Here is a 10621-nt window from a genome sequence, read left to right on the forward strand (position 1 = left end):
TGTTAAGGAACAGAGTTACAAAATCGAGAAATTTTGTTGTACAGGGCAGTCTTTTCCACTGGAAAGTGTACCAATAGTTAGAAGTAGGCTTATTTCGTCATATGTATGCCTAACTTAACGCATATCCGTTCATTTGTTATTAGTTTGGCAACAAGCCAGCTACTGGGCCGGCATCCGGCGTGCCAAAGCTCGATGATGACTCGTCCCCTTGCTAGCCTCCACGGTGACGGCTCGCTGTTCGGAAGTCGCTCCCTCCCGTCTCGTCTGCGATGGGGCCAAGCCCACATTTTAAGCAGCGCCCCGTCCAGCACGGAGACGTCGCCTGCGGTGCTTCCGCGTCCTTGCCCCCGCCTGTCGCAGTAAGCCCCGCAAGGCACCGCCCCATGGCGCGTCCCTCAGAGGCCTGGAGGCAGACAGCGCACCAGATGGGACGGTGGAGCCCATCGGCAGACGGCGGGCGCCCGGCGTGACCCGCGTTTACGGCTTACGGTCTCCACGGCCAGCGCACTCTGGAGACTCGGCCTGACCGGCCTGTCCGACAACCCGGTCCCTTGTCGCCCTCCCTATGAGCGTCGATGGCGGGATCTCTTTCCGCACCGAACATCCCGCCACCAAGGGCGTATAGGACTGGCGTACACTGCGTCGAAAGAGAACGGACTGTATCCTGATCTTAAGCGAAGCGATGCACACCAACGCATAGATCCAGTCACCGCCGTGCATAACCCTGCATCCCGGGCGATCCGAACTGGTTCCTGGCCATGTCATGACCTTCGCCTCTTCGTGCCGTCACGCCTGAGGTCGAGTGAGGGACAAACGAACAAGTCAACCGTCTCCTAGTCGAAAAAGAGAACGGAGCCGTGCCTTCAAGTCACCCTAATTATCAAACATTTATTTACGTGAGAGCAGGACTGTGGTCGTCGTGCTTCTTCTCAATCCTAACCGATTTAGCCGAGCCGTACTGCTCGGGAATGCTCCGCGCTTTTCACTCTTCGCGACCAGTATCGTTACTGTGCGACTCGTCCCTCGTTAAACGAAGCGTTCCACATTTGCCTGGGGTTTCGAGCTGAAAAAGCCCTCTTGGAGATCATTTGGTGCGGTTTACAGCTTTGCCCTTCTTAAGACCAAAACTATTCTAATTTCTGAGCCACACGCCAGCGAAGATGCGCTGACTATTTCGGGAAGACTTACAAGGTCACTCAGGCATCCATTACACAAAAGTGACGTTAATCAAATCCTGCCATTCCCTTGGCTATGCGGTAATCAAGGCCAATAAAAATGAGATTGTCAAGTCGTTCATATCTAGCGTTCATCGACGCGATTTCCAGATATAACGGCCGTCAATTGGATGTCATTCCATAGTGTGCAAGGTAAGATGCCGTTGTCAAACAATGACGCGTTAAGGAGCATATCTCCTGAGCAGATACATTCTGTTCTATAGAGCAGTCTTTTCTGCCTTAAAGCATGCCAGTAATCATAAGTGAGCTTGTTTCATCATGTTGGATGCCTGCAATAGCTTTCAATGTGGGACATTCCCTTTAACACGCGCCCCGGTTGCCGGTTGGATATAACCTTCGCTTCGCAATTTGCCCCCCCCCCCCTGAGATCTCGGGGACTAAGAGGGCTAGAGACACCAAATTCACGGGGTGTATTTACCTGTACGTGAACGCTCTTAGGTCAAATTTTGAGGTTCGTAGGTCATGACCTTCGGGCCAAATAAGGTAAAGCAAGGTCAAATTCCAGATTGCTCTCCAAAGGGCTCTAGAACCTAGGCAACTGTCCTAAGAAGAATGTCGCACGCTCAGTTAAGGTCAGTGACTTTGACCTTTTAACACGCGCCCGGGTGGCCGGTTGAGTATCCTTCGCTCGTGTGGAGGGGGTCAATTCGACCCCCCTGAGATCTCAGGAACAAAGAGAGCTAGAGACACCAAATTCACAGGGTGTGTTGACCTGTACGTGAACTCACTTAGGTCGAAGTGTGAGGTTCCTAGGTCATGACCCTCAGGTCAGATAAGGTCAAACAACGTCAAACTCGAGATTGACCTCCAAAGGGCTCCTAGAACCTAGGCAACTGTTTTAAGCAAAATATCTTACGCTCATTTAAGGTCAGTGACCTTGCTTGACCTTTTAAAGGTTATGATGATCAAAATGATATAAGACTGTTTTGAGTTCCGCGTTTGGATAGGCGACAAGGATTACGCTAGGCAGTATGTTCCTAAAAAAGGTTGGCCTGGGCCATTTTAGGTCAATGACCTATTCTCACTTATAAGAAGTCCAGAAAAGGTGTTTAATTCCGGTTCCTGCTATCAATATACTCGGTATGGACGCCAGAAACCAGCCTATACATTAAGCCTGAGAGTAATAGAACAGGTTGGTTTTGACCTTTGTCTGACCTTCATGCCTGACCCTAGGTCAACGCTATTTGTTTATTCAATTGTTGTGTTGCCTAAGAAAGTATCTCAGAGATATCTGGCTTTGTCTAACACTCCGTTGTTTGATCGGATTGAGCGATTTACTAGAACGTGTCTTCGCTGAAACCATGGCCTGACTTTGACATGCCATAGGCCGTCAACGTTACGAAGTGAATTTAATTTTTTATGTCAGACGATCCGCTATTCAGTTGTCCACAGCTACACGAAATCTGGCGCGGCTGCACCGCGCCGTTCGGAAACTCTTCCGGGAAAATCTTTGGGGGTCATTTTGACCCCCACCCGAGCGCGTGTTAAAGAGACTTTTGGAAACGAATCGACAAAGGATCTGTCAATGTGTCAGAACCTTGGCAAGCTGGATTAAGCAACACATTTAAAAAGGAGGGAAGCGTAATTGCAAGCAAAACCCGCACACGTGAGCTGTACGGGGTTTAGCTCAGAGCTCTACCGCTCCTAATCATCGGGGAAAAATAGGGAAACCAGGAACAGACAAACGGTCCAACTAGCGGCCACTAACGCCCTAGCCAAAGAAGACCCTTCTTGACTCGTACACCGCACCTGGCGGCGACGCAGGATCGGCGAAGGCCATAATGAGCCGATGCACCTCCACGTGGCCACCTCCAATGGCGAAATCAAGACAGCATCGTCGCAGGCTAATGAACGATCCATCGCGCCGAAGCATGCGTCACCGGTCTCGGTCACCACTTCCAACCAAGCCGGCCGCAAATGTCGTGTCGCCGTCTGGCCAAATTACCTCAAGCCTCGCTTGAATGCCAGACAATTATAACGCAGTCCGTCACCTGTAGTTGCAAAATAATTCACACATATTGATCACATCAGCCTACTTATCTGACCTTTGTTCCACGCCCCACGCGCTACAGTCTACCGCTATACGCGGGCCCAGCGCCGAAACCGAGTGGCATATTCCCCCATCGTTAACTGTGCGATTACATCTGTCGCTCCGAGACACAGTTCCGGGCCGGGAGCGTCGCATGGCCAGTGTCCCTTACCCCCTTTACCCAAGAACATGGGAGGGAAGAGGCTGTTGTGGCCCGCGCCCGCCCGTTGGTGGTGGGGGGAATCAAGGGACATCTTCAGAGCCTTGGAGCACACAGCCGGCCATGGTGTGATTAGGATGCGTGACGGTCTGTGGACCCCCATCGTGCGTGTTGTCGCCGGCGCCCCGTTGACCACGGAGCCAGAGGTCGTCGCCGTTCTGCTCTCGATGCAGGACTGTCAGCTACAGACGCACGGCACTCGCCCCCTTTTACCTAAAACACCAACCAGTGACTCTGGGGATTCTCCTTCGAGACTCCCCCGCCCCCCCCCCCCCCCGACGCCATCTAGACTTCTCCGCCGCGCTCCCCTTCAGAGCTCCTCGTCACGCTTTGCTCTCTGCAATTCCTCAAACTGGATGGGCCCAGTTTGTTCTGTTGTGTAAAGGAATTGACTTGAGGGAGTGAGGATGGGGTGAAGTTCACAGCCCTGCTCCAGAAGGGCAGGACTGTAAACTTCAGCAAAAGGTCTTCAAGGTACCCATTTCAGTTCAAAACCTCATATAAATGTGCAACACCCCCGTAAGTCATTTTCTTTACACGTAGAGCCCGTTTCACATCCGGAAAGCACAAGTTTTGGAAGCTGTTTGTTTTTGTTCATGTTTTACTGATGTTGTTTTCACTTTTATCGTCTGGCGAACCTGCCGCCGCTATTGGTGTATTCACAACAGTCCGGACGACGAAGAATGTATTGATTTGGTGTGATGCATGACGTCATGCCGCACAGATTCTGCACCATTTGCTGTTCGCAGCAAACCGGGCGGCAGTGATCGTACGTGACATTATGTTGCATGAACTTGAACATGAGTATGAGAACAGCACGCATGCTCTTCTCACTGTCCAATGAAACGTTGGAAAGCGACTATCCGAATATTCAAACCATCCCTCCGAAGAAATCCTCTGAATTGCGCACGGGGACCAATTTGTAGGGTGAAAGTGGGACTCTCACGAAAAGTGAGTGGACCACGTGGCATGGTCGAACCCTGGATCTGCGCTCTGCAACAATCACTCAAGCTGTAGCTGAACCAGACAACGTTTTAGACATGATCATAGAAGACATGGTTGCAGTGGGTGAAATTTAAAGGACACTTGGGATGTGCGTACAGTTAAGCCCGGCCGAAACGAAAAAGTCATCAGATGGCGAAAAGGATTTGATGGAGTATATGCGACCATGGCAGGCTTTCATAAGGCTTCTAGAGTAGAGGAAATCTAGTAAATAATGGTGCTGCTTCCTGTTGCAATTTAGGGCAGAATACAATACGCCGTATGGTGCAATTTCTTAGTGTGGCTCATTTAGTTTGGTAACTTCATATCGCATTACGAGCAGCTAACTTTTGACAGGTTTCAGGAAAAGCTTCACGGCACACGAGCAGCCCGTCATGATTGGGCCGCGGCGGTCGCTGTCGAATCTGAGGAGCGCTCCTTGTTCGCTGTCGCAGGTTCGGGCCGGCGACCGGCGTATTGCTCTTGACTGCCAGCGCAGCTCAGCAGCAGGGCGTATTGCTCTCGACTGCCAGCGCAGCTCAGCAGCAGGGCGGCGAACGTAACGAAGAGCGATGACTCTCGCTTCAAAAGCCTGCATTTATCAAATCGGGGTGGATTATGTGAACGACGCTTACCCTGAATAATGGTAGCCACGATTGGGTACCTCCAGCAAAGGAAATAGCTTGGCGATGTATGTCAATAAGTGTGTGCACGTGACAATGCTGATAGAATGTTCATGTTGGATACCCACATTAGCAGTTACATGCCAGCATTAAAGCGTATGTTCCACATTTGAGATATTGAAGCAAGCGTCAGATATAATGAAATAAGCTCATTTATAGCCCATGGCACACTTTGAAGCTGAATTAGCTGCTCTAGACAACACATTTTCTCTTTTTGTAAATATGTTCCGCATTACATTATTGTTTGATCATGTCATCTTACCTTATGCAAAACTGATTGAGATTAAACTGACAACCGTTGAATCTCAAAATCGTGCACACGAACGCCAGATACGAACGACTCAACAATTCTTTTTTTTGTATTACGCCTGATCACGGCATGGCCAAGGGAATGGCAGGATCTGAATGACGTTATTATGGCGTGATGAATGCCTATGCGATCTTGAAACAGTCTCCCCGAATAGTCTGTACATCTTCACGGGCGTGTAGCCAGAAACTAGAAGGGCTTAGTTCTTAAGAAGTGTGCTGCTGTCAACTGCATCAAAAGATCTTTAATGGGCCTTTTCAGTTCAAAACCCGATACAAATGTGGAGCACTCGCTTTGAAGGGATTGGGGCTTACCAACATGTTTTGAGCAGAAATCTGCCAGAGCTAGTCTCAAAGAGTCTCACTCCTCCGGACCGAATCGTCTGATTACCAGTTGCCAACATTGTAATAATTGCGAAGATGTGATCGCTCGTCAATAACAGCGATCATAACATCCCGTACCTGATAGTTTTTTACGCCTGCGATTCATTTGAATTGAAATGCGTTGAAATGTTGCTAAAAAAAGCTGCCGTTATTTGTGATATGTCTGGGTATTAAACCGAAATATGTTGCGACGATTAATTATGACAATAGCAAAAGTTATTTGTGGATGTTAAAATACAAACACCGATATTTCTCGACAGCGCCTGGCCACGCGCAGAAATAAACAAAACTGGTTTGGGTTCACAGATTGCTACTAAAAGCCCTCTTCATAGCACGTCTTTTGGCCTTTATGAAGCTGCCTTCTGTTGGCACCCTCAATTATTACAGCGTTTTAGTCCATGGCGTTGAGGTCAAGGGCAAAGCAAGGTCAGTACGTAAGCTGCTCCTTGCTGTTGAAAACTGCTGTTGGAAGATGGCTGACGATCGGTCTGTGGCTGCCGTCGGAAGATGGCTGACGATCGGTCTGTGGCTGCCGTCGGAAGATGGCTGACGATCGGTCTGTGGCTGCCGTCGGAAGATGGCTGACGATCGGTCTGGCCGCGTGGGAAGATGGCTGACGATCGGTCTGTGGCTGCCGCCGGGGTCTGCCGCGCCGGTCGGTCTGTGGCTGCCGCCGGGGTCTGGCGTGCCGGTCGGCTTCTGACTGCCGCTTCTATTTCAGGGTCAGCCCAGGCGGTGGTGCCCCCGGCGCCGCAGCTCAAGCCTGAGTTCCTCTCGCAGCCGGGCTTGTTCAGCGTGCGCGAGGGCGACGCCGTGGTGCTGCCCTGCAGCGTCCGACACGCCGGTGAGACGGGGCGGCGCCGGAGCTGCAGCGCAGCAGCACAGTGATCGACTAGGAGAACCCGCAATGGCCGGAGCTCGGCCAGCGGCGCCATTGGCACCAAACATGCAGATGGGGCGAGGGGATGGGTGCTACTAGGGCGTCACAGCGGAGTTACCGATACGTGCCGGGAGCGAGGGAAGACTACGGCCAGGAGTGTGGCAGGGCACTGACGTTGCAAATGTCCGAGGCGGTGCGGGGACTCCAGCACCAGGGTGCCGGCAGCAGCCACAGTGTGACCTTTGGGAGACGGTGAAGCAGATAATCGCAGATAATCACGACATTTATACGTCGCTAGCGCCGTGCTGCGGTCTGGACCTGCCGTTAGTATTCTGACCACGTCCGACTTCATCATTCGTGCTGTCCGACGTGGGGCTGGGGTGCTCAAAATAGTTGAGCTACCCGACTTCGGCCGCAATCAGAGAGTTGCGGGGTTTTCATCAATATTGATTCAGAACTCCACCCCATTCGGAATAGATGACCCATACTCGGAAAATGGCTCCAAATAAATACGTGCCCACAGCCTGTCACGCTGTCCGGTGCCGGTGGGATAGTGGTTACGTTGCGCGTTTGGAAAACCAGAGTATCGGGACTCGATTTCCCGGGGTGCCCGCCCGCCCTGCCAGAGTGAGAGGCAGGCAACGCCGCCCAGCCCAAGTAGCTGTGCGCGTCGTAAAGCCTCTGTGACGATGGAGACCACGGAGCTGTCGGGGAATAAACTTAAGATGGTGAGCAATGCAAAGTGAAGTCCACGATATTTGTTTAACTCTGGACACTCGGGTTTGGAAAGGGAGTAAACCGACCCAAGCAGTATGCTTTGCATATACAGTGAGTTGACTACATTGGTGTCATTTTGTGAAACTGATATTGAAACAGAAATGACAGAAATTTGTGAGGGTGTCATAAACTTTACCGACGTGCGGTGCACGCTGTCTACGATAACAAAAGTTGAGCGTATTAAAACACAAACACCCACAGTTCTGCCCAGCAGTGAAGCAGTGAGTTACGTTTGCGTCACGTTGTCGAATTCAGCGTTCGCCTGTGAGCCCGTCCGTGTTTGTCCGGTTATTGGGTTCGCCGTTTGGGCCTCACCACGCTGCTGAGCTTGACGGGTCCTGTCTGCCGGGTTCACCATTTGGGTCTCACCACGCTGCTGAGCTTGACGGGTCCTGTCTGCTGGGTTCGCCGTTTGGGCTTCACCACGCTGCTGAGCTTGACGGGTCCTGTCTGCCGGGTTCACCGTTTGGGTCTCACCACGCTGCTGAGCTTGACGGGTCCTGTCTGCTGGGTTCGCAGTTTGGGCTTCACCACGCTGCTGAGCTTGACGGGTCCTGTCTGCTGGGTTCGCCGTTTGGGCTTCACCACGCTGCTGAGCTTGACGGGTCCTGTCTGCTCTGCAGGGACACATTCGGTGGTATGGCAGCAGGGGAAGCGAGTGCTGACGGCCAGACACCTCATCATCGACTCGGACAGCCGGCTCAGCCTGGTGGACGGTCACAATCTGCGGATTGACCGCGTGGGGCTGCCAGATGCCGGCAACTTCACCTGCTCCGTCTCCTCCAAGCCGCTGATGGAGCTCACGCACACCGTCGATGTGCTTTGTGAGTGCAACGCTGATTATGTCCTGATGAGGTTTTGGCAACAGACACTAATTAAACGACAAGGATATATCTCGTTCTTAAGCGAGCGCTTGCTCGCATTGCATTGAACACCCATGTAAGAATGTACCTCTGATTAGGGAAAGAAATTATATGCAGCATTTCACAAAAGTCGGCAGTTTCAAAGGCAAATATAATATCTTAAGGGGAGCATTGAGTGTACCAGCTTGACAGCTTGAGCCTAGTGTAATTAGTTATGTCTTGTCTAGTCTAGTCTAGCTACGCCCGTATGCTAAATAATTAAATGTGGTTTAATAGCAGTCACGATGAAGAAGATATGGCCACAACTCTTCGGTTTTGAAAAAGACAGTACCCGACTTCGTAATGTATAAATATTACAACATATATCAGTCGTTTAATGACATCACCACGCCGAAGTTGCATCCCTGTGATGTGCTGAGCTAGACGTAATGTGGATAGAACTAACGCTCCCTCGGGCTTCCAGTCAAGTGCTCACAGGCGAAACATGTTTGGTGGAAGCTAGCAGCACCACGCACAAAAACACGACGGCTTGTTTACGGCTCGACCCCGACGTATTGGCCGTAAATCACTGGCTGAAAGACCCTGTGGGCCAAAACGCTATTGTCCCTGTTTCCCTCGAGCATTTTAAATGACATCTGGCTTGTGGCATGTGCATTCGGTGTTTCGTAGTGTGATTGAACTAGATGGCATTAAAGGCTGATTTTATTTTTCAAATGCCCTGCTTGGCTGGGCTTTTCGGTGTGATTGAGCGTCGCGCTTGAAAAACCTAATGAATTCTTACCAATCGTAGTCATCGAAAAAACTGTTGCCGGTGTACCCAGCATTAGCCAAAATAAAGTATTCCAAACGCATAGATTGATCTAAATGTGAAAAGGGCAATTTTCCGCTATGCCTGCGTGTTTCCCAAGATGTTAACTCTTTTCCAGAAAAAATATGGTCTGGTGAGGTCTCGTCAGTACTAGCGATCTCACGCTTGCACTAGTACTTAAGATAATAGAATAAACATATAAAGGATAAAGGCAATCCATAAAAGATAATTTAACCTGATAAAAACCTGATAATTTAACCTGTAAACTTTTGCATTCACACAAGTTAAATTACATCTACCCGATGCATTCCGATAACAGCATTCCAACACCGTTTTTCCTGTGGCTCTAGCTTTCGTGGTTTACGATGCCTGAGGGGTAGCTAGGGCCCCCCATTCGTACGAGGAAAGTGTACAATGCTTCCATAGAGCGTGGGCTACCTTCTGCGCACAAATGTACGGGTGGCATTTGTGACCTAATGCCAGCTCTTGTGCATGCCAATGCCTGACAATATTATCGGCGATATGAATGGCCTGTTTAGGAGCAAATACGCTCAAAATGGAGGTAAGGCCATTTCTGAATTGAAAGCTACTGCCTCCTAGCGGACGATGAGATTTTACACATCTATTGACGGAAGTTCGTACTATTTTTAAGTCGCTAGAACAACTGGTACATCATGATAAGACGGAAAGACTGTTACGCGGTGCGTGCCGACTCACGAAGGACGGAATGTTGTTGTCCATTATGCAGGCCAGGTGGAAGCAGGGAGTGAGGAGGCAACGTGCGCCCTTCTGAGCACCCTTGGTTCTCTCTGTTCACCGTCCTTTTAATGTCCCGGTGGGCCTGTTGTACTTACATTTGTTTAACAGATATGTGGGGGTCATTTGTACATATACACAATACACAACGAACAAACGGCAGAATAATTGTTGTATTCTTTCCGTCAAAAATGCATATCTGGATCCGCCTTTGAATAACTATTTATGTGCCTAAAAACGCACGGTTTCATAGTAATATGGCATGTTTTAATCACTAACAGGAGTAATTACGCAATAGTAAACAGAGTACATCAGACCTTCCAGATTCGTTGTGCCATAGCCAAAGTTTGTGCACTTTTGCATCGAATCATGCCAACAATGGCGGGTACATTTAAATTTATGTTCTGCTTAATGCAAACTAGATCTACATTTTCGTCATAGTGAGAAAATATGTGAAAACCACGTGCTTCACTTTGGTTACGTTTTGCCCTTGAAAATCTCCTATCTGCATTATGTGTACGCACTTTTTTGAATGGTTCAAAATAACCCACAAGGGGTACGACACTCACTCTGCAAAAGTGACTGAACAGACGCAACGAAAAGTGACTATATAAGCAAAAATTACTCTTTAAAAATATCCGCATTTTAACATTTTGCTCGACCGCTTGAAACCGGGGAGAGAGGGACAGAGAGAGAGAG

The 10621-nt window shown here is 49.8% G+C and overlaps 1 protein-coding gene across 1 annotated transcript in view; it reads left to right on the plus strand.

Annotated features, from left to right (window-relative positions):
- LOC119107505 (peroxidasin homolog) overlaps positions 1-10621 on the plus strand; it is a 105015-nt gene that overhangs the window by 26233 nt on the left and 68161 nt on the right. The window contains exons 2-3 of the mRNA XM_037230965.1: positions 6560-6682; positions 8119-8319. Of these exons, the coding sequence (XP_037086860.1) occupies positions 6560-6682; positions 8119-8319 (324 nt within the window). The remainder of the gene's footprint in view (positions 1-6559; positions 6683-8118; positions 8320-10621) is intronic.

This window comes from Pollicipes pollicipes, unplaced genomic scaffold (genome assembly GCF_011947565.3).
Source record: "Pollicipes pollicipes isolate AB1234 unplaced genomic scaffold, Ppol_2.1 Scaffold_2555;HRSCAF=2994_pilon_pilon_pilon, whole genome shotgun sequence".
NCBI lineage: Eukaryota > Metazoa > Arthropoda > Thecostraca > Pollicipedomorpha > Pollicipedidae > Pollicipes > Pollicipes pollicipes.